The sequence below is a fragment of the Solea solea genome, chromosome 11, assembly GCF_958295425.1.
Source record: "Solea solea chromosome 11, fSolSol10.1, whole genome shotgun sequence".
NCBI lineage: Eukaryota > Metazoa > Chordata > Actinopteri > Pleuronectiformes > Soleidae > Solea > Solea solea.
In genome coordinates, this window is record NC_081144.1 from 13,718,408 (window position 1) to 13,743,845 (window position 25,438).

General features: G+C 42.9%; 1 protein-coding gene across 7 annotated transcripts in view; it reads left to right on the top strand.

Moving 5' to 3' along the window:
* The window catches only part of rerea (arginine-glutamic acid dipeptide (RE) repeats a), a 125,298-nt gene that overhangs the window by 55,049 nt on the left and 44,811 nt on the right, over window positions 1–25,438 (top strand). For all 7 annotated transcript variants that reach the window (XM_058642103.1, XM_058642100.1, XM_058642104.1 and 4 more), the window contains one exon: window positions 6,979–7,049. In XM_058642103.1, the coding sequence (XP_058498086.1) occupies window positions 6,979–7,049 (71 nt within the window). The remainder of the gene's footprint in view (window positions 1–6,978; window positions 7,050–25,438) is intronic.

The following is a 25,438-nucleotide window of genomic DNA, read 5'->3' on the forward strand; positions in this document are numbered from 1 at the left end:
CATAGTCAATCATGCAGAGAGGGAGGGTGGGGGCAGAGAGGGAGAGAGGTGTGAAGAAACATCGGAAGCAGTCAGTCACATCAATGAAACATTCAAAAGGCATATAAACAAAGTCGACTGTCTCAGTGGATTTGCTCTGCTGCATATTTATATTTCCACGTTTGAGGAAATGGTTTCCTGTCTTCTCATTCAATTAGTTTGGCAGGTGTAGAGTGGCCGGAGTGTCAAAGCCTGCTCCCACCATGTTTACTCGAGCTGTTAGATTGGTTTAGATTAGGGAGGAACCAGGATTGGCAGCCCCCAGCACTGCAATACTAGTTTGTAATTTACCTCCTATTGTCAAAATGGAAGATCCTCTACCTCAGCAACTGACCTCCCACTGTCTCATCTGTTAATTGTTCAAGTGAAAAGCTCTGTTTGTCTGTCTGTGTGTGTGTGTTTCTATGCAGCATGTGTTTTCCTCCTCCTGCTTTGTTCATTGGTAGCAACCTTCTTGCAATCAGATTTGATGTGTGCAGCTTAGGCAGGCACAAAGCCTGCGATGGATTATGCTTTACTAAATGTTAAATCCCTTTATAGCCGTCTAGTGACACACAATATGTAAAACTGACCACCCTCGGAGAGGGATTTACACTGCCCCAGACATGAGGAGAGGGAGGGAGTTGTAATAGTGAGCGATGCAGGAACTATAAAGAATGTTTTAACTGCTTTTGTCATATTAAGGTTTAGAAACATACAGGCCCACATCAACACATAAAGAAATAGGTTATCTATTGTTAAAATCGCCCGTGTGCTCCCACTCTCCAGCCATCCACCAATCTCTGCTTAGCCGTTAGAATCCCTTGAAGATGGCTCGGGCAGCTTAATGCACATTGATTGGATGGGGATGGGTGTACGGAGAGGTTCAGTTGGCCAGCAGGTGGGCCTGCAGCTATCTCTAGTGCTGCTGCTCTGTAAAAAGGATGGAGGATGTGTCTGTGGTGGTGACCAGGGAACTGCATCCCAGGACATTTGCTTGATTGGCTGCTAGGATGAACAGACCAAATGGATCTGTGGTTGAGCTCTCACTGCTACTCCAGGCCTCCAGAGCTTTTTTTTCCCCCACACTCGCCTTCCTCCCCGACCTCAGATTATAGTTTCTGCAGGGGGTGAATACGAGGCACCCACAAAGAAGATGCACAAATGAGCCCACTCACTTATTCACACACATAGCACGTTGATAACCAGCGTTTTTGCAAACTCACAATACATGCTTTTAACTGTCTGTTTATGACAAGCACACTCCTGCAACACACATTAAAGCTCACACTTATACACACACAGCTCTAAGCATATTGCTCCCCCCCCCCCCCCCCCCCCCACACACACTGCTGCAGGACTCTGGCTGGCATTGCAGATGGCTCAGTGCCATAGCATGTCTCCTTCCTCACTAACTAAGTGGCTGGCTGGTTTGTTAAAAATGTAGACAGCTAATGAAAACCACCTGCCCCGCCCCACCCCCCTACCGTCTCCTTTGCCCCTGTAACTGGGTGTATTTCACACAACATGGATGTCGCAGTCAACCCGCTGAGTTTCAGGGTAATAGAGAAAGAATTGCACTAATGTACTCATTTCTGTTATTAGCTTTGGAACAAAAAATAGGTTCCAAGTTAGAACTAATTTAAAATTCCATGTGCCAGATACCAGGTACCTACATGAACATTTTAATTCTATTCCACTTATCTGTGTCTTAAAGTGTATTTATTTATTGCAGATAGGCTTTATACATATGCAAGCACAGTACATGACTACCTGCCAGGAGGTTTTTATTTATCTTCCAGGACCTGTCTTGTCAACATAACAACGCCTCTGTTTGAATACAAGCAAGCTAGTTACTTGTACTTTGCAGGCTCCAGGTAGCCACGGGCAGCAGAGTGAGAATAGACTTTGGAAAATGGTCAAAAGCCTGGCTGCACTGCGACCGACAGTGCAAGGACTTTGCTGGCGTCGTTGACAACAGTGCGGAACTGGACGCACCGTTTACTATAGTCCATCCTCACTTTTTTTCCAGAGTCAATAAACACATTGAGAATCAATATAATTTACCCAATCCTACTTATAATAATGCATCGTCTAATACACAGAGAGTAGACTTGTCTGAGAATAATGCTCTGGTTGTTTGCTCTGTAGATGCACGCATTCATTTAGTTTTAGCATAGTCAACAACTGAGCAATTTAAAAAACTTAAAAAGTTACATTTATTTTTACAAATAACCCCATTCAATTGGACTCCTATTATACAAGCACGAGCAAGGAATCAGTTTACTGAATGAAGTGTGTCCACCTCTGCTACACCATCTGGTGATATGCTAAGCTTGTTATTGTTAGGTGGTTTCTGGCTTAGCTGGTGGCTAGTTGTTAGCATGTCCATCACCATTCATTCAGTCTTGGTGCCATCCATGAATTTTTAAAATGTTCAACTCTTTAAGCTGACAGAGCCAAAAATTGGTCTCCTCGTCAGTCCAACAAATGTACCGTGGATTTTGTCGTGTTTTTGTCACTGCCTGCTGTTTCTCTTATTTGTGGGTTTAAGCTGGGGGTGGGAGCTGTGGTGCTTTCACAGAGCCCCCAGGCCACCATGAGTCTGACTCTGGTCCGACTAAAGGTATACATGCAATAGAAATATGTCTCCCAATCACATTATCTGGATGTATGAATCATGGATTTTATGAGTCTGGTTTTAGTTGAACAATACAATAGATTTATAGATAGTCTGACTTATGTTTTGCAAATGACTGCACCCAAGCATTTCATTATTATACAGCTAAACACATTTTTCCACAGATGGCCATTGAAATCAGATCAAAGTAAATTATACTTCATAGGAACACATCACATCTGAGTTTTGTTTTCCCTATGTATTCTCTTGAGGAGTCGGTGCAAGTGTTTCAGTGAGCGTTGAATTGGTTATTCCACAGCCAAGACACCGGAGGCTAGAACTTGATTAGCATAGCATATCCCCTCTGCTACAAAGGCTAGCTGTCGATCATTTTTGCTGTTTCCAGTCAAGCTAACAAGAGGGACAAGCCCTCTGAGTCCTCTCACATCGAAACAGCAGTGTGAATCTCTAGCCTGTCGCTAACTGAACAGATCTATTTTTAAAAAGCCCTCTCTGCTCTCCCATCTCTCCCCACGCAAGAGACTCTGGGAAAAGGGCTTTTTAGTGAAATCCAACCACCTGCCGTCTGCTAAATGAGAAAGTGTGGGCTAGGCGAGAGGGAATGGAGAGGAGGAGGTGGGGGTGGTGTTGTCAAAGAGCCTCTGTTCTCCCTTAGGAGCGCAGTCAGCTGTGGGCCTGCCCTATTGTAGAGAGCTGATGGTATCACTTTCCAGGTATTTCCCTCTGCTTTTCCAGTGAGAAGAAGGGAGATTTGTTGGGCTGGTGGTTGAGGGGAGAGGAAGGAAAGTTGGGGAAGAATCAAGTGTCTATGTGCCTCCAGGGCTTGCTGCTCGCTACCCCACCCTGCTGGGATTGGCCCAGCAGGAAATGGCACATGGCAGTTTTGGTCATCAGCAGGTCTCCTTCACCGAGCCACTGTGGGTGATGGAGGGTCAATAAATAATACCAACCTCTCCTTAAGATTTCTGTCTTTTTTTGGCCCTCCAGTCTGCTCACACCCCCGTGGTTCCATTATTGCATTCCTTGTGCTATTTAATTTTAGGATCAGTGCACTCAAGGGGGTGCAGCTCTACTGAAGCTTTGCACTGCTCTGCAGCAAGTGCAGTTTGAGCCAAGCACCACTTATAACAATGCAGGTGCATCCCACTTCATGGCTAAGACTCCCCAAACCCTGAGCGCAACTTAAACAAACACCCCCTTGATTTAATAAGCCTAAAATGTGCTCATATTATTGTTGTGTATAGCCAATCTCATTTCATATATCCAACCACCCAGTGTAAACAAAACACTGGCATATATGACTGTGTTCACAACGTGACTCTTCCATTGTTGCTGCGTCGCAGAAGAAAGCCAAGCTGATATCACCTAAGCGCTCCCCCCTCCCTTCTGCTAGAATGCTGCAGCAAATTAAACAGCATCTTATTTGCTTGACACACAGAGGAGGCTTCTCTCTTTAGCTGAGACTAGGTGTGTTTTAGATTAGACATGCTTGGCAGTCATGCGAGAATAGCTGACTGAACAATGAGTTACAGCTGAGAAAATTGCTGTGTACGTGTGTGTGTGGGTCACGTGGTCATAACAATGAATATTCTGTTGCTTGAGCTCCGCAGTGACAATGTAATTGGAGATTCAACGACCGTGAGGATCAGCTTTCAGTGAAGTGTCTGCGTCTGAGAAGCTGAACTCGGTAGCTTCATGATTATCTCGCTGTGTCGAAGTATTGAACTTTCTTCGCCCTTTATCTGTCCATGTGTTATGGCGGTCATCAGTGGGGCTGAGCAATGTAGAAGTTAAATGTATGGCTGCTGAGGGAGTATGAACATTCGTCTATAAATGCCCTCCCTCAGTGAGCGCTACATCCATCCTGCTAACACATACTTCAATCCTAAAAAACTCCCATCCCCCACACGGACCCCCACCGGAGCTAAATCCATAGTCCCTCCCCTTTCCACTTCTCCACTTGAGCGAGGAGACCCACTTCCAAATGCACAAAACGGCAGGAATGTTTAACAAGCCAGGCAGACCCTGGAGGAACTGTGTGGCTGTGCTTCGATAGCCCCCCCCCCACCCCCCACCTCCCTGAGCTCTGCAGCCTCTGTCTCGTTCAAATAGCTGTGTTTGAAACACTAACTTGGTTTTAACTTTCACATTCACCAAGATTCGTCTTATAGTCTCATTCAGAGAAATGCCCTTGAGGTAGTAGATTTTAGTGCCCAGGATGAATTTAAAATGGGCTTTCGACGTTCGAAGAACAGACTTGCTTGCTGGCTGTGAATGATTAAACTAGATCCCTGTCTCTCTCTTTATTCCTTCCCACAACCTATCTTTTTGTCTATTGCCCTGTCAGTTCTTTATGCCTGTTGATGTACTCTGGGGTGTAGACACAGAGATCTGGCCTCTCTAAATGAATGTGGCGACAAGGTGAAAGGACACGGAACTCTAATTCCCCCAATTTGACTCCTCTGAAAAATGTCATCTCATTCAGATTAGTCTCTTTTGTTCTCTGCCCTCCCCCACTCTCTCTCTCTCCTTCTCCCTCCTCCGCCTCTACCCACTTCCCTCTCTCAACACACACACACACTCTCACACACACATGTCGCTCACACATCACACAATAGCGCTGATGGATATTTTCATTCATGTTATCTTGTAAATGACTTCCAGGGATGGTGTAGAGGAGAGAGAGGAAAAAAGCGAGAAGAGGGCAGTCATGAGAGCGATATAATGCGTCACTCAAAGCTACCAAGGGTGATAAACCCTCCCTCCCTCCCATTTCCCTTAGAACAACTCATTCAGCCCACAGCAGATAACTGGCCCACCCTGGGGTTACACACACACACACACACACACACACTCACATAGAGCCTCTCAAGAACAAAGCCTGTGATGTCACAGATGCACTCATAGACACCAGCCCCTCTACAAATGGTATCTTGGGTGTTGGAGCCATTTAATATCTTTGCCACCCCTCTTTTCCTCTGCATGCGGTAAGATAAACCACAGCCAGATCGATAACTCAGTTGACACAAACAAATAAATAACAGATGATGGCACTGCCAGACACTGAAAGAAGCTAGCTGCACATCTTTGAGTTACGGAAAGTGCGGCTTTGGTCTTTCACTAAAGAATAGCTCAGCTTGTGTTTTGGTGAAATGAGCACCTGCAGTTTTGTGTTGTCAGTGTAAATCATACCTATGGTGGCCTTTTGTTTTTTGTAATCCAACCTTGCAGCGCTATGAGAACGTGGAGCAGAGACACTTTCCATCTTAGAGGGCTTATGTACTGTATATATGAATGTGAGCAACAGCGCTGTGCTCCATTGACTCAAATAAAATGCATTTTATCTCAGTTTGATAACAGTACACTTGTGTTTCACCGAAGTAAATGATAGTCTGTTGTCCTACTTACAGCCAATCTTTGATAATAATCCTAAAAAGGACTGAACAACCATTCAACAAACATCATTTTTTTAATTGAAAGTGTAATGTGAGACATTTTAATTTTTTAATTTGCAATTAAATTATTCTATTCTTGATTGTTCTGTCTTTTATGCAAATTTAAAAAAATGTAATGCATACATGCTGCAAACGATCCCAATTGCAAAAATGTGTTCAGCTGAAGTCTTGTAGTTCTAGACTTGGCAGTGACCATTGATCACCTTCTCCAGCCCTTCTGTTTCTCAACAGAAGAAGGGCTGATGTGTATTTTTGTCCTGTGCAGCGTGAATGTTGTTAAGGAAATGAGGGTTTCACGACCTGGCCATACCACTAGTCACATTCAATTAAACAGCACCGTCAGCCAGGGACACGTCCTCACACACACACACACTACGGGGGGGTGAGGGGCTGTTTCTGACACTTGAGAGTTATGTAATGTGGTGACATTCTGAGACATGAATGAGAATGTTTTGTTTTTGCGATAAGCTAAGCCAAAGTGAACTGGATATACTGTGTACGGATGTGATGATAGAAGTTGTCATTTGATGGAAATGGGTTACGGTGATGGCTGCGGGGTGGGCTGGGGTTAAAGCGAGTATTGCTCACTGGTGTATAAAAGGAGTGGAACAATAACATAATTCCCCTTGGGCGTAATGTTTGCTTTGGAAAGGCAACCTTGTAGCGTTCTGAAAAGTCCTTAATCCTATTACTCGCATTCCAATTGAATTTGACTCGAGGAGAAAAAATGTCTTTTTAGCAGAGGTAACAGCACACAGAATAATGTATTACAGGATCTGTAAGCAGAAAAAATATGAAAGCTTTGGAAAATGTGAACATCATTGTTCATAGTTAAACATCTTTCCCCTCTCTTCTCATTTGCAGATTGTGTGTACATCGAGAGTCGGAGGCCCAACACTCCCTACTTCATTTGTAGCATTCAGGATTTCAAGCTGGTGAGTACATTGTACATTCAGCGTTTGAGCTCTTTTATGTCCCTGTGTCCTCACACAAGCCGGAGGTTTAGCACCAGCCCACACACTCATTCACCCACTCATTCACCCACCAACTACACGTCCCCTGATGAAAAACACACCACCGTTTTACTAGTGAGGGGAGAGCGTGTGCATATTGCATCGTTCAAATGAGCTGATATTGTGAAGATAATTTCTTTTGAAGGAATTCGACTGAAATATTAACCACCTTTGTGATATACTAGCAGTGTAATAATGCTTGTAATAGAAATCGAGATGTTTGTTAATGCACTTGATTGATTTAATGAAGGATACTTGATCTTTTTTTTTTCTCTACGACCTAATGTAGCCACATTGTCCTTTGCTGAACAAAGAAAGAAATGAGTTTTTAATTTGCTGCTGAGGATGGCTGATTCATCGGTTTAGTGAGGAGGTGCTTCGTGTTAGGTGATCTCACTCTCACATGCTCGCTTGCTCTCTCTCTGTAGTTTTTTGATATGATTTACATGAGATGCAAAGTTGATTGTGCCTTGCATAGACACATATATAGCCAGACACAATTAGAGTAAGCTGAAGCTACTTTGACAGTCACACAGGATGTTGTAACCTGCCTGTCTGCGCCAGTCTATCGGCGTGTGTATGTGTCTTTGTGTGTGTTACATCCAGGAGGAAGCAGCTTCCAGCCCCATGATGAACACACACCGATACGCACAAGTCATGAGCAGCAGTTATGGGTGTATTAAAATATCAGTCTCGCCATTAACGACCATCAGTTCTTCTTAATTAACTTTTGTTGAACTGTAACCACTGATAACCGTTCCAACCAAAAATCCAAACCATGGGGTTTATTATGAGTTGTTGTGGACGACTTCAATAGCCTGTGTGTTGCGTTCCCAGTCCTGTCGTAAATGGTAAATTCCTGGTCTGAAACAGAAACGCTTTTCAGTTTCTACTGATTATTACTTATTATTATTTTACACACTTATTTATACTCGTTATATCTTTTTGTAATTTCAATGAAGCAATTAAAAAAGCGGTATTTGAATTCACCATATTTTATTCTATGTTTAACTAGAAGCATCTATCAATGCTCCTCTGATCACTGCTACTACACATGATAATTTATTTAATAAATAAAATAAAAAAATATATGCGCAGAAAAAGGATTAATTTGTTTAGTGCAGCTAAAATATATCAAAGCTACGAACACACACACACACACACACACCGGGGATTTCCCACAATGGATTTTCTGTCTTTTCTATAAAGCATTCTTTGCTAATGCTGTTTGTTAATGTAGTTAATATTGTGGTTTCAGAGATGTAAATTTGTAAGTTGCTGCACAGTAGTATTAATAAATATTAACTGTAAAAACAGGCTACATGGTTAAAGAAAATCTTTTTAAATCGTGCCTAATATGTATTAAGATGTTTATAATCTGGAAGTGCTATAGTATCAAAGTATATTTTTTGTTGTTAATATTGTCTATGTGTAGGGTTTGTTTTCAGAGGTCAGTGCACTCAACCAAGTCTAGAGTTCATCAAATGTGATGTCTAAAATTGATAATGGAAGTGAAAGTGATTATTTTTAATTGGTCCTTTGTATGGTTTCCACCTGTCATGAATAAAGAGTGGAACACACTTTTACGTGCAGGTCATGACCACAATTTAATGGGCTGAAGTGTATTGGAATTAGAGCTGGGCGATATATCGGTAATATAGCTATATCATGACATGAGACAAGATATCCTCATATCGTGATAAGGTATCTCTGATTATGTTTTTTCTGGTTTTAAAGGCTGTTTGTTGCATTTCTTTTTTTGTGATTATAGGCAATGTCATTGTTTCCAATACATGCAAATATCCTTCATTTAACATTAAAAAGCCAAAGAAATATATTATTTATTATAAGTAATAACACCCAGCCTCGCAGAAATATTGATTTGATTTATATCATATTAATATCAAATGATGTAAGAAAAAAAAAAAAGGTATATCATGATAAGATTTTTTCCCCATATCGCCCAGTCCTAATTGGAATATGTATGTTGTCAATGAGTGTTTGGTGCCAGATGAATGGGTGTCTGTGAGCGGTTGCTGTTCTTTGAACAGATCAGTTGAGTATGGTGCAGAGGGGCTGCTGAGGATCAGTCAGGCCCCAGGGGGCCAAAGTAATGGCTGCCAACAGCCAGGGTGATGATGGGAGGTCAGCTCAGAGGCCACACACACCCCTTTTTGCAAAAGGTGTAGTAGTATGAGTGTGTGTGTATACAGTATGTGTGTCTATACTTACATGTGGAGGATGCTGTTTATTTGTGAATACTTGAGTGTGTGTGTGTGGAGGGCAGTTGTTATGTGAAGAAAGGGTTGTAAGGTGAGCCCTGCAGAACTGAGGACAGCCTGGCCCTGCGGCAGAAGCAGGGCTTTAATCGGATTGCTCCCAGAGAGTGCTGAGGATTGCAGGAAAACCCTCCCTGAGCTCACACATGCGCCTACACCCACTCACACAAAACGCCATGCACCTGCACCTTGATTAAGAGCACCAGAAGAGGTCTGGGGCAGACGTAGATAATTGTCCAGGGAGAGAGAGAGCGGGAGGATACTGGATCCATTAGCTGACCTCTATCTCTCTTTTCTTTCTTTCTCACTGTGTCTCTCGCTCGCTGTTGCGCCCTCCCCCATCCATCTGTAATTAATGAACAGCCATCTGCATGCCTGTATGTGTTTGAGCAGGCTGTACCCTTGTCGTTCCTATGTTAAAACAACAAGTCCCGCTGGCTCTCTAAACAACTACAGTGTTTTTCAATGAGGCCACTTTGTGGCCGTGCTGCAAATCACAGAAGATTGGCACTGTAATCTCTATTTACTAGACCAGCACAAAATCTTCTTTTAGAGTGATAGCTGCATTAGCTTGTAATTGCACAATATAAACTGCCATCTACTTGGCCAACCTCAAATCTGCTCCCGTCACCCTGCTCTCAAAACTGGAACACGTACTTGTGCCACTGGGAGGGGGAAAAAAAGCATTCATCCACACATTCTGCTATTTTGTTGAACATCATGGTTGGCGTAATCACATTTGCTTCTCTGGCCAGATTTTACTGAAAAGGACAGCGAGCAGGCACATTTGAGGTCTGTGTTAGTGAACCACACATTAGACGGCAACTCATTCTCTTTATTTCCTGTCTGCTCATCTCTTCCTGTGTCTGTGTCCAACCCCCACTTCTTCTTGCCGTGCAAATTATCGATCAGCCCCCCTCTGTGTGGGGGCCAAGGCTTTGGAGGCAACAGAGGGGAGGGGATTTTCGCTGGTCTTAAAGCAAACAGCCTAATCAACATATTGATGAGGTTGCCCTCATTTTCCGTGTCTCTTTTTTCCACCTTCACTGTGTAGACTGTAACAGTCACACTCTGTACTTTATCTAATGACCTGTGAATCCAATTAGTGCTGTGTAGAAATCCTGAATACCGCCATCAATCTCTCCTGTGGTGGGAAGAACGAGGATTGAGGCCCACCTCTCTTGTCAGTTCATATCTTTCTCCCACTGTGTGTCATCTGTATTGGGATGATTCCGAGTTTACTGAAGCTTTATGCATGTGTACTTCCTCATTGCGTCTGTACACTAAAGAGGAAGCCATCGAGGAATAATGCATGCTAAACAAAAAGTCCATTCTGCAGAATTATTGGGGTCACTCTGAACTTGAAGGACAATCATTTTCTGTATAGTTTGTTTACTCGACAGTAGCAGCTACAGTGCCCACACTAACCCCTGTCACATATTGATCCAGCACAGCCTCCTGCCTTCCTCCTAAAATGTCTGCCAGAACACAGAGGTGAGCAGTAGGAGTCCATCTTAACTGCTGGAAAAAAAAACACACAAGTGTAATGAAAATGTCAAAATCCAGACACTTAATCACTGTGATTCTCCCACGTCTTTGTTTAGATAATTATAACATAATAGGGATAAAAAGAGATGATACATTATCTGAAAAAAATAACTTTGGAATTAAGCATTTAATCACATTTACTCAAGGGACTGGACTTGTATGTCAATATAATGTCTATAAAGGTTTATTTTGAAAAGACAAAATGTGTAATCAACTGTGTTTATATACCAATCATCCATTTTTACATGTATCCATTTTACAATTTCATACTGTTTCAGAACACTGCATACTCACACATACAAATGAAACCTATGTGTAGACACACTTAGACAATAAGCCACACAAAAACGGAGCACAGAGCAACCTGCAGCCATATCTTCCTACTGATCCATGACTTCACCGATCCATCCTGCTTTTCTCAACCTGATTGTCTTGTCTGTCTCCATTTCTCTCACTCTCACTGTCAGTTTCTACACGTCAGTCCTCCCTCATCCCCACTCCTCTTTATCTACTGTCACTCACCCACCTCTCTCTCTCCATGTTCTGATCATTGTGTACATGTCCTCGATGCTCATTGACACCCCCCCCCCACAAAGGGGGAAAAAAAAAAGAATCTACCTCCCTCTTTGCTTGTATCTAACCTCATTTGCTGTTATTGGCCAAGTCAGCTGTGTTTCCTCCTCCCTTCCTTCCCCTCATTCCTCTCTTGCTCCCTTTACTTTCGCCTAGCATTCCCCATGTTCTCCCTCCCTCTTTTGCTAATGGAGTGATTGCAGTCTTTCTCCCTCTGGGAACGAGAGATTGAGGAGGTGCCCAGAACACCAACACACACACACACACAGTCTATCTCTTGCTGTTAGTCTTTCTCTCTCTCACACGCACACACACACACACACGTAAACAAACATGCATCTTCAGACCTGGATCTTGGTGCTTATGGACATTTAATTAGATGCCATGTGCAATGCAATTATCTTGCCAGGAGTCCAGCTCGTATGTTGGGGGACCTAATGAGCTTAGAAGAACGAGGGATTTTCTGTGTCATATATTCAGTATATTGTGTGAACTGTGTTCACTGCCTTCTCATTTTGTTCCCCTCATTTTGGCATCAGTTTAATAATGCAGTATAATGTAATGGCCATCTCAAGGTTGAACTCGCTCTGTTTGCACTGTGCGATGTGTGCAAGCGGATCTGCGATACGCTGTGCATTCACACACGTCCAGTGGATATATTCTGCAGAGGTGTGTTTGTTCAATCTCCTAACACCGCCAGATAACACATACGTAATGCATGTGTGTGTGTGCATCAAGTACCTCTAGAAATACATGTGCTTGGGCGTATTTATGGTAATAGATGTGTGTCATCTAATTAAAGATGTGTTGAAACATAAGGTGTATAGATTGGAAAATGGTTGATATTTCTCAGTCCATGTCGATTGCAGGAGTTGTATGTGTGGGTGTGCATGATCCCCCGCATGAGTTTTCTTCCATTTTTCACATAACATTACAGTGTGACATAATAGCTTTGAGACCAAAAACCGAAAAATGGAGACTTTGAATTTTGCTTTTATTTCTTAATGAAGCACAGAATACCATGTATTTGATGCTAGATTAAGTATTTCTGCGCAGCTTTATCTGGCGATTTATGTTTAAAATACATGTACATGGGAAATGTATTATTTATGAATTTCCCCAGCTCTCGCTGTATAGTAAGGACATATGTCCATGTGGGGCTATAAGTACTGTATATTCTAATGCTTGTTTGCATTGGACAGCTATGACAACATAGCTTTTCCAATTGTCATGTAAACAACATGTGTACATCTCCCACCCACACACACACACACACACACACAGTGTTAAATGTATCTCACACAGCCGTTTCCTGATGGTCTTAGCTGGTGCTTATCATACAGCGCTGGAAAATACCACCTTTTCATAGCCCATAATTAAAAATGTTTGATAAAGATGCAAATATATGTGCATAAATATGAATGCCTAACACGAGCAGTTATTGGGCTTTCTATGGAGCCTGAGTGTAGCCCTAATGGAATCCAAAGTGTTGAGAAACAATGTCATTCGTTGGTGAATCAGTTCTGCAGCTACCTTGTCTGCACATATTCAGATTTATGCAAAAATATATCACTCATTATACAATTTGGCATCTGGGAGTGGGGTTCCTTTCCATCCCTCTGGTTCTTGCCCAGATTTCTCCCTTTATTTCAAGCTGTAGCGTCAAAGTGCCCAGTATGAATCTGGGAGTCCATGAAAACCAGATTGCAGTGAACAACTTGTGCATTTCTTTAAACTGGAGAATCTCTGATTGGTGGTGTGCTGATATTCAGATGGCAGAAAGAGGCTGACTAGACAGACATCACTTGTTTCTTGTCAGTACCTAAAAGGCTGGGTTCCCTCTTTTTATCTGCCCATTTCTTCCTCTGTGACCACTCTCCACCCCACCCCTCCTGAACATTTTGAAATGCAATTATGGATCAGTGAGCACTGCCATCAGTCGCACTTCTTGTTAATATTTATCGAGTGGAGCAGCAGCCGCTGCCATCTCTTGAGAGAGGGGCGCTATAGTCATTATGGGCAATTGTGTGTGTGTGTGTGTGTGTGTGCACACACCATGTGCTGCTCAGCTCTTTCTTTCATTCCAGGGTCCATTCAGCTGCTGTAAGGGAGCTGGTACATTTCACAGGCATGAACATGTGGAGGTGCAGCCTTTCACAATTGTGTGTGTGTGTGTGTGTGTGGCTGTCTTAAGTGTCTGCTTGTCTCAGTGCTCTCTGTGAGGAAGCAGCTTTGACAAGGGCATCTAGGCGTCTATAGACACGGCTGGGCGACTGAGCCTGCTGCAAGCTGTTTGATTGAAGCGTTCTGCCTCTAATGTTCCCCATTGAGTTGCAGCCTTAAAGCAATAGAACCATGGCACAACAGCCACTAAACAGTGAATGGCCATTCAATGCCACTTTCCTCCTAAAGGAAAACAGACCAGAAATGGTTACTGACATTAAATATTATAACTGAGGTGAGCCGGAGCAGGAACACGTTTTTTTTATTTCTTTTATTTGAACAAATTAATTCTGCTCTGATTACCAGTGTTTATTTGACAAATAGCCCCCTCCCTTTCTTTTCCTCACAGTTGGCTGTGACTAAACCCCGTGAGCAAAGGATTTTTTACTGCTGCTTTGGCAGTATCAGGTGACTTTCCCCATTATGACCATTTTGATTAATGCTCCTCTGTGAGGAATTCACCCCAGCAATCCTGCCTCTCCTCATGTTCCGTCCCACCCACCCACCTCTGTCCCTGCACACTTGACATTTCACTGAGGTGAAGCTATCAGTGCCTTTCTTTGTAATAACATTAGGTCATTAAGCTAAGGTGTTGGGTCATTTGGTGCAGCAGCTGCTTGCTTCTATCTGCATGACTGACAAGTGCTTGTCTTACTTGAGTGTGTTTGCAAGCCCAGTGCATTTCTCAAATCAGATTCGAGACAGGCATGGCATCTCTCAGACTGCTACAGAACTCAGCCTCTCTTTAGGGAGGTAGGTTAGACTGATTGTCCACATGAACGCAGCGATGAATAAATACAGCAATATAAATGACAAGGTTGAGATAACAACGCACTTCACTGACACACTGAGTGGAGGAGGCTGTATTCGGCTATCCTTGTGGGTATTATTCCAAGCCAACCCTCTCCTTGGCGCATCGCTTCTACTCTCCCTCTCTCACATTCCCCTCTTTTCATCTTTTTGGACAGATAACACTTTTTTCTCTCACCCTCACTGCCCTCCCTGTGCATTAGCTAAATGCTGCTATGGAAACTAGTTGTTCAGCCAATAGGAGCATCTCTTTCTCTGGGATAGAAGACAGGAGGGGAGGGAAGTAAAGACGGACTGAAATCAAAATGGGGTTTGTGTGTGTTTTTAGATGGAGAGGGTGCGGCCTCTGGACAGTGGGGGTTGGTCAGACTAAAGCGCCAGGCAAGCGCCCATAGCATTTTCACAAGGCTCTTTAAAAACTCAATCAATAGCCTCCTCTTTGACGCACCACTGTTAAATTATTCAGCAGAGAGGCCCACTCTTTCCTCTTGGAGTTTCGTTAATTGAGTTTACTTTCAACAAGCTTGGCTACATCGCTCACACAGTTGCAATGCAAATTTGTCATGTCATTTTTTGTGTGCGTGTCTGTGTAACGATGACGTTTGGACCTTGCATATACATATAATCCAAGTCCTAATTCCACCTCTTTTTGCAGAGTTGAAATATTCAGTGGCGTCTCGGGCACTTTTCAGTATTTTTCCTGACACATCACAAGTAAAAAATGTTTCCTCTGATGTCTTCACCAACATCGGAAGCACATTCATTGCACTCCGGCGTGGAGCACTACATTTTTATCTTAAAAGCAGAAGAGCAAACAGACGGTGTTATCTTCTTTGGCACCGACTTTGAAAAGATGGAAAAACAAATGTGCCGAGGATGACAAGAAAGACAGGAAGATTTGATGCTGTCAAAAAATTTACAGACCTCCTCAACCTAGCTGTCATATGTGAAAATAATTATAGGGCCTGTTTAATTACCTGACCAGGTCTTTCTGTTGAAAAGAGTAGACTCCTGCATGGGGGGGCTGCATGCTAAATTAGAGGTTGAAGTCTCCTTTGAAGTAGGGCAATGTTAATAGTGCCTCGGGATCACTGGGTCGAGATCACAGCAGATGTCACAGACTTGTGTGTAATATATATTTTAGTAGTTAAATGGAGAATTGTTTTCATAAGACAATCTCTTGTCATTGTTTGGCCGCACAGTGTTGATCGTAGTAACCAGACACTAAACACCTTTGCGTGGAGTGGTCAAGCTTTAATTGGATTGGCCTCGGTTCTAAAAAATGGTGGGCTAATTTTAACCCGCCTCCTTCTCGCCCTCCCCTGACATTACATTACCACTCTGTGTATCCCCCCTCTCACCTAGCTTAAATGGGTATCTGGCTTGCTTCACCACTGCTTCACAGCTCTGCTCAGTTTAATTTCCAGCTTGTCCCAATGTGTGACATACCAATAAAAAAAAAGATCGAGAGAACGGGGGGGGGGGGGGGGGGGGTGTAGGATGGAGGAGGTGGGGTTTGAGAGGGTAAAGCTGTGGAAGTGCAGATTTACAGTGGTATCGGGTTCACACGCTTCCACTAGGGCCCTATTTTTTTTCCACTCTTTCTCTTTTTGTCCATTAAAGAACACATGGTGCAAATTAACTCTCACTGGTTATGGGACCAAAGGGAGGAAGGGCAAGGACATTGGTCAGAGAGAGGAGCACACACAAGAGGAGTAAATTTCAGGGTTTGTTGTGAGGAATTTGGAATGTCTACATGTCGTGCCTTCGAGGCTGCTGCCTCACACAAACCTTAAAACAACAGCAACATCACCACAGGCTGCCATCTTAAGCAGCTCCCCTGCAGCAGTGATCAACATTCATACATACCCTCTGACATTCTGTACATGTGTTACAACTTGACTCATTGCTAACTTTATCTACTCCCCATCTCTGAGTAGTTGTTGATCTAATGCAACACAACTGGCTCACATGTGCCTGCGCTTTGATCGTGAAAGGGTAATATTGCTCAGTTTAACATTGTGAGTTTGCCATTTCCCCCTGACAGTGGACTGGACTCAGTTAAAATATGTGGACAAGAAAACCCTCTTTTAAACCTAGAAACCATAAAACCAAAATGTCATGTCATCAAGATTTAGACATTGGAGTTCCTCCATAACCAATGAATAAAAGCCTCAAATGGCTCACAACTCCAACTGTTGTGCTCACATGTGGATTTTTAGTAGGTTTTGTAAAAATCTTTTCAACCATGAAATTCGCCATTATCCCCTCAACCCGAGTCACATTTTCTAACACAAACAGTAACAACTATAAACACATCATATGTGGAAAATGAGCAGAAGGGTGGGGACAAACAGGTATTCCTGGATTTTAGTTAATGACAAATTTAAACAGGTTTTTCCTTGGACATGGAAGGGTTGTGTGTTTTCCATGTAGTGCGTCACATTTCCGCCCACAGTGGCTGTGACTGCTGTTGTATGTGCTTTGAAGGGTGAGTCTAAATTGTGTTTGCCTGTCTGTCACCGCCAAGGGATCACAGGGACCGAGGGAACCACAGCTGCGAGCGCTTGGAGACGCTTCGCCACTCTTTCACACACACACACACACACACACGCACATGCATACACATGATTGTGTGGCAGTCTTAGTAAGGACACTCCTATACATAAAGCATTCCCTAGCCACTTACCCTAACCATCACAACTAAATACCTAACTCTAATCCTAACCTAAACCCAATTCTAACCGTAACCATAAAACCAAGTCTTAAACCTTCCTCACGCACTTCTTAGAAACATGGACACACACACACACGCTTCATTTTTTCAGCACAAAGGTATTTGTGCTTCTTTTTTTTTTCACTTCTACTGACACTCAAAACATTGCACACTTAATTATTCTGTAATGTGAAATCCTCAATCCTTTGTTGTGCTTACCAAAAACCATCCAGTGCACATCTCTCTATTCTCTGCCTTCCCTTCCATACCTCAGCCTCATTTTCTCCACAACACTGTCTCCACTGAGATTTCACACTACCACTAGTTGATATTATTCTGGCCTCGATCTTAAACAGTGCACTATGAAGAAGTATAAACACTATCCACAATGGTAGAGACATTTCCTGGCATCAAAGGGCCAGGCTGTGCTATCCCCTCAGTAGCTGTATTCATTTCTGCGCCCGTCACGCTCAAACGCTCTTTGTTCTTCTCTTTATAGGAATGTACTTAACAGTTTGGCAGTGTTGTGTTTGTGAACAGAGCTGCCTTTGTTCCAGCAGACAGTTAACACTTGTGTACAGAGCAGAGGGAGGAAAGTCTGTGTATTTCAGCCTACTGTTAAATTAGCCTAAGCAGTGTCTTAATGAAATGAAAAAGAAAGTATTGACCTCCCGTGAGTCCCTTTTTTTTTGATACAGTTGTCAAACCCTTGTGTCTTTTATCCACTGCTTTCTCCTCTGCCCCTGCGCTATTGTAAAACCAAACTGCTGTTCATGGCCCTGTGTGTTGGAACTTTATCTGATATGCTGTTTAATTCCTTCTATTACTTGCATTTGAGCTAATTGAAATAATCATAGCACTTTGAATACCTCTTTTTTTTTTTTATCCAGATGGGACTGGCTGTGTGTTTATGGGATGACTAATACATTCAGCTATATAGACTTTCATGGCAGCATCTCGAAAAAGCTAACCTCGGGCTATTGAGCTTAACAGCCCATTTATAGATTGCTGTAATACCCTCCCCATTTGAGGGTGAATAACTCTTTATAGGCTCTCGCCATTTGCACTTTTCATATTCAGTCGCATCTCACACCTTACACCACGCTATTTTTCCTCAGCTTCTCCCTTCTTAGTCTCCTCTACTGTCTGGTCCTTGTGATGTGTCCTGTGCCTTAAGGCACTGTGGGATGGGGACCTGGTTTGGGCTCATTAGCGATGATGTCACAGCACGTGGGTATGTCCGAATCAGTTCACACTTGAGCAAAAGAACACGGTCCCTCTCTTCTTGAGGGACTACTCTTGTCTTCCCTCTACCTCTCCGTCTCCCACCTTCACCCTCCTCTCCAGGTGAAATGGAATGATTTAATGTGCAGCCCTGTCTAAGTGGGTAATGGAGTTGGCAGATGAGTGCGAAGGGCTCTCTCCATCAGCAAGTAGAGGGGGTGATGGAGGCTGTCTTGGTGTGCTCCATGTATATACAGTGACCTCTCGTCATCTCTCCCCTGCAGAGCCAGGGTACACATTTACACAAAACACACACCTCTTTCCTTTCACTCCTTTAGCTGTAGATCTTTGACAGTACCTGTAGGAGACTGATGGATCTTGCTGTTAACAGATGGCTGACTGTCTCTTGGAATACTTCTTTTTTTCTTTTCTTTTTTTTTTAGCCCAAAACATAATCTCTAAAGATGTGTCGTTGTTTTGAATGGGTGATAATGAGACATAATGTTATTTATTTGTCAAATCACTGCTTAAACTGTTTTGAAACTGCTAATTTAGATTAATTCAATTAGATTAATTGAAGTTCCGTAGTCTATCAGATCACATAGCTAATACAAAGTCACTTTGAGCCTGTCTCTGAGGTTAAATTGCAGTGCAATACAAGTGCAAATTCAAACAGTGAGAGCTACAGAGGGAGAATATTGATTACTACCATTGATCACACTTGCACCGTCCTTGCTATCTTGTTTGGGTTCCTGGCTACCTGGTAACATTTACACACGGTAGAGCTCAATTCTCCACACTTGCACCCAGTCCACTTGAGTATTAAGTGGTAAGGCAGATCTGTTAGATATTCTTTAGAGATAAGATTTAACAGTCGTTCACTTCGGATGGCTCAGAGCCTCTGCTTAACTCGGAATACAGCAGCAACTGTCCATAATTAGGTGCAAACTGTTTGCTTCCTGCCAAAATGCCATTTAAATGCCAAATGGTAGAGCCTGTGTATATTATGTGGGATCTCTGGCCTTGCTGTAGACTCTCTGCTAGATTATTGCTACTGCCAGAAAGATGTTACACAGAGATAAGTGTTCGTTCTTGTGGCATTGGCCTACATTGCCCTTGTTAGCTCGTCAGCCAGGACTCCCCGTCCACAACCTTTCACACTCTATTGGCTATTGTTAGCAGAGATGCTGTCTCATAACCAGGAGAGGGTTGGTATTTAACTCAATTATGTGCAAGTGTGCACAGATGACTCCTGTTGCTTGCACACATTATCCAAGGCAGTGTGGCTTTAATCCAACCTTTAATTCTCCTCACGCAGCTGATTTTGGATTTGGTCTTTTGTCTTTGTGGCTCCGACACCCACTCTCTGCTGTTTCATGTAACTGCTCCGACTTTAGTAGGCTGGCTGTTAGTCTTAGGATGGTTAGTGAAGCACTGTAGGTCCTTATAAGGAGTGCGTGCGTGCGTGTGTGCGTGCATGTGTGCATGTGTGTATGCGAGAGAGCTCTGTGAAGGCTCTGCTCAGAATCACTAGGTGTCTAGAGCGCACCTGCCAATCCACACCACCCTGGCAAAAACCATCAGAGCAAAGCCAGCTTAATGCCAGCCTGCTGATGTGCTATTGCTAACATGCTATAAAAAGGATGTTTATTGTTATCATATGTCATATCAAGCGTGCTGTCAATAGTTTACTTAAAAAGAAGTAGTGTTTTCTCTGGGCTGGTGCAACAGCCACTGAGTTTTAAAGCTTTTAAGCAAGGCTACTCCTCCCTACATCCCTACTATGGGTTCTAGCATGAGTATTGTGCACTTGCATCACTGTGTGTGAGCAGCTTGTGTAATCACTCCTAGCTGGCGGGCTTAGCGGGAGAGGTGGAATCAATGCAGTGGGGCTATGAAGAGAGGAGAGGGAAAGGAATAGAGGGAGGGAGGAAGCTGATCAATATCATAGCAGCAGGGTGGGGTAATACCCACTTCATGTAGCACCTCCACAAACAAGGTGGATTGTGGGAGTGAAGCAGGGGGTTAACAGAGGAGAAGAACAGAAGTAAGGGTAGAGGAAGCGGGCTACGGTTAAAAAAAAAAAAAAAAGATGCAAATCTCAGTGCCACACGGTAAACAAGAAGCTCTGTGTCACTCACCAGATGAAGTGGCACATTTAGCATTCTCCTCTCTCCTTCAACCATCCCAACACTGCTGGGGATATTTTGCTTGGCAGCTGCTTGCCCATTGGCTCAGGGCTGGTGATGGGGCGTGGCTACACTGTGATAATGTATGGGCTGTCATGGCAATGATATCCAGTGTTTAAGAGAGTCATCAATAACCGCACCCTGTTGTATTCCACAGACTGTTAGTCAATGTCTACTGGATCGTCCCATCATCAGCCTATCATATCATTCTACACACACAATCTATTACAAGCGTGGATGACGCTGTTACAAAGAGCCAGCTGTGAGAACATCACCCTCCACCCAAGGACAGGTTGATGTCAGTCATTACACCACAATGGAGAAAAAAAAAGCAGCAAGACGCTGCCAATAAGACAGACTGAACACGGAATAGCTTTGCACACAAGCTGTAGTACATAAGACTCTCTTTATTCTGCCAGTGCTTTGTCTATTGAGGTTGCGTGCACCATACTAGATCTCACGCTGATGCTGATTGCATGGTATGGTGAACTGTGTCTCCTTTCTGCTTGATTTAACTCCAAAGCCATGACTGGGCTGAGCCAAGCAGGCTTCACATGGCCGTTTAGAGCTGGGAGACAGGATGTGATGGCGGACAACTAAACTGAACACTGTAAACGGACACTTCCTCTGCGGTGGGTAGGAAGTCCCCGCCAAACCATATGGTCACACTGGGATGCACAGATCCTGTGCGTGTGTGTGTGTGTGCATTCTTGTTTTTTTCCCTCTGTTGGTTTCTAAATGTGTTTGTACATTTATTCCTCTTCCATTCCTGTTAAAGTGTCTTGGCCTCTGAACATGTTGCTTCAACTAATTACACTGAAAGGCCTGTTATTTAATATGCTTTACAGATGGCCTTAAAGGTGTAGGTTGATGAGTCTGTGTGTGTGTTCTGGTATTTGTTACCTCTTTAGGACCTTTTCTGGCTTAAACATTGGCCCTGTCAGGATCATTAGTCATCATGGAGACCAAGACTTGGTCCAAATAAGGCAGAGCCTAATTTCTGAGGACCTGGTTATGGTTGAATTGTGGTTAGGTATTAACTGGTCAGGGATACCTCTTTGTTTAGGCTGTCTAACTAAATGGAAGTCGATGCAGAGTCCTTAAAAGGATAGGTGCGTGAACCTGCATGTGTGCATGTCACCTTTCAGTGATGTTGGCAGGGGCAAGTTAAGGGTGAATGTGAGGCAGTAGGTGAGTTGTGGAGAAGAAAGAACATTCTCAGACACACCACTGACCTCTGTGTCCTGTTGCTCCTCTCTTTTTTTTCCCCCCTCTCACTCACTGTGGGTAAACAGTCATTTCCCTGTTCTCCCTGACAGAGTGAGTCAAGGCGAATGATTCCCCCGTCTACATCAAAATCCTTTGCCTTCCCTACCCAACCCTGGACACTGCAACACAAAGCAAATGCAGTCTGAGCCTGTGTGGGTGTGAGTGCCTTTTCAAAGTATAGCTTTTGATTTACAGGCACACACAGATAAATGGGAGGAGAAGGCTTTGATGTGCCTGGGTTGCAGAGAGTAGAGACGTTGGTGTGTTGTTCAGCCTCTTTGTCTGGTGTTCTCTCTCGGTGGGTGCTCTGTGGGTGTGTGTGTGTGTGTGTCTATGTGTGAACCATAACCAGTGTGTTTGACATGCTGATCATCATGATTTCAATGTGTTTCCCATGTTCTCTGTGAGTAGTTGTTTACTTTTCTATTTGCTATAAGTATTATAAGTCTTTACAGAAAAATACAACGGATTGCATTTTTTTTACAGCCATGATATTTTAACAAAATCTCCATGATTACTGAACAAAAGAAAGAAAAACTTGAAATGATACAAAATGTAATTGGGAGCCACTGATCGTTTGCTAGATCTCTGGCAGAAATGGCTCTCTTTCACTTGTCTGTGTGTTCAAGTTGTCTGAGTTAGCAGATGTTTTTGCATATTTAGCTCTCTATCAGTGCAATCAGAACTCATTAATAGCCATTTTAAAATTGAACATATTCTTCTTTTTAACCATTGATTTGTGCTGATGTGTGTGTGCTTTAAGCTGCCTCACTGAAAGACTTTTGCCTCAAACGTATTTTTCTGACACTGGGTATCTCATTTCGCTCTGAAATGCCGTGGTAACCTTCTGATTTCATCATCCCTTTGATACATTCAGAGCATCCAGTACCAGAGGCAGCAAAGCAGCCCCACAGCACGATAGAACCTCCCTCATTTTTTACTGTGGTTAGGCTTAAAACCCAAATATTATATTTATGTTGCCTACTAAATTTATGGCCACTTGTCATATTGTGTGACCCTGGCCTCTACTGTCACTAATTTCCCATTGCATATCTGTTTCCTGTGCTCTCTGTTTCTCCAAGCCTTAGCCCCTCCCCTCACATATGGCGCAAACACAGGTCCACATCTTATTACGCTCTGTGCAATAGTGTGTTATCAGTCTCTCTAACACTGAACATGGGCTGATGTTGACCCCAAGTGTTAGGTTTAGAATATCAGCATCAGTCTGCTTCTCCTGCTGTTACACCTGATAAGTATAGGAGGTTTTAACCAGGCTGAACTAATAAAATCATACATTTAAATAAAAGTGCTGTCAACAATATATTGTACATTTAATGTGTATATATTTTTCTCTACGTGAAAGCATTTATTTGCTGCTATTCATTGACTTTGGACATATTAGAAAATAGTCTAACATTTAATTGGTTCATTTGCATTTATATCTGAAGATATACTGTAAAACCCAGGGGTCCAAATAACTAGGAACAGAATTGTGCACAGTTTTATATTTCCAACTTCTTTTGACTGTGCAGAAATTTAAAAACGAGGTTATATTTTAGCAGGTGCCTTAAGCCTTCAGAATTTGTTAGATGTAGCTATGCAAATCTGTTTGAAATGTATTTTTCCTTTTGACAAATGCAGTTGTATTCACAGCACATTTGTTCAGATAACACATAATAATGTGTTTCTCCCTTTCTTAATCCAACATTTCATATCTTACTCCACCTTTTGTTTTGCACCTGCACTGGTATTTTTTTTCACTTTCTAAATATTAATCATCATATACATTTTATTTTATTGTTTTGTTGTTTTTTTTAATTCATATTAGCCTAACTAGGATGCAATAACAATTACCCAGTTGACAGTGTGCGATAAGTCCATAGGCAAACCATTGATGTTTTTGCTGAACTGCAATATGTGAAATCTCTTAATTGGTGTTTTAATTGCTTTTGGGAATAAATAAAAATGTCAGCCAATAATTTGATCAAGTCATCCTTTTCTGCCAGTTTAAAAAATGCCTTTGAAATTCGATTCCAGGTTTGTTTCATCCCATGTAATTATTGAGTTAAGGAAGCGGAGCAGACGGTGCTGTTCCGCCGTGAATTAAACCTCATTTCCAGGTTTTCTCATTTCAAATAGACTGAAATGTGCCTCACTGACACTCACCAAAAGCCCATCTGTAATTGAGTTACAATATGGTGGCTGTTATTGCCAGTGCAGACTGAGAGTCATGCAGTACAGCTTCTTCGAGTATTGGGTTGGGCCAGCCTTGTTATTGCAGCTGTGTTGTCTACAATACATCTCTTGTTGCAGCACAGCAGGAGGCTGCTTAGAGCTTCTTGCCAGTGTGTGTGTGTGTGTGTGTGTGTGTGTGTGTGTGTATATGTGTGTGCGCCTGTGTGTGTGCACATTCGCACATGTTTTACAATTACATTCTTCCGCAGCACTGAGACTACAGTGACTGCGAGTATCGTTTCCATTTTGTGAGCTTTAACTGTATTTGGTGAGAGGTCTGTAACATCTTAAAGTCATTTGCTAACACATACTCGCCTGTTATCCTGCTACATTTGCATCCACTCTGATATATCGTGACACACGCGGGTTGGTAATTTGCATGCGATTATTTGCATATTGTACAAAGCAAGCTTGCCTGACAGACCACCCACTGCTCAGCGAGTGTGGCATCTGGCTTATACACAGCTTACATGATGTATTGCTGATAGGGCCAGTGTCATCACCAGAGACTGAAAAGCAGGCAAGGTCACCTTCAGACACAAGATAAGAGGGGGAAGAGACACATGGAGATGGATATCTTCAGAAGCAGTGACCAGATAAAACAGTACTATCAAAACTGGTTTAGCTCTTCAAGGCTGTTTGCTGCTTTCACATGCAGCTTAAAGATCTTTTTCTGCATGCTTGAGCTCTCGTTCTCTGCTCATGTTTGCCTCAATCTCTCGCTGTGCATCCCACTCCTCTCTCCTTGGTGTGTGTGTGTTCTTCGGAAGTGCTGTTGGTCTGTGTGTGTGTGTTGGAAGCTTCATAAATATTCCTCTCACCTGTGAGCTGACCACACACACACACACACTGCCTATAGACACTCCTCTGATGGCCTGACAGCTGCTCTTGAATAGAAAAGAGCTAAGCATTCATGAACACACACTTACACGTTATTCTAAATCACCGCTTTCAAAGCACATAACCCATCACTCTTTTTGAAGTGGCACACATCCCTGCACAGCCACCTCTCTGACTCCCCTGTGAGTTGATATAATTCACAGGCGCACACACCACCCTGCTCCGGGTCAAATCTTTTTTTGCTTTTCACATTTATTGCAACTGCATTAACCTTCACTGTAGCCTGAAATTGAATGTACCTATACTGTATATGTGTGAAGACGGTAGAGAAATTAGCATTGGTTTAAGCAAACCTTCTCACTTTCTGTCTTCCATTACAGTGCTCAATCAGCCCTTCTCTGCCTT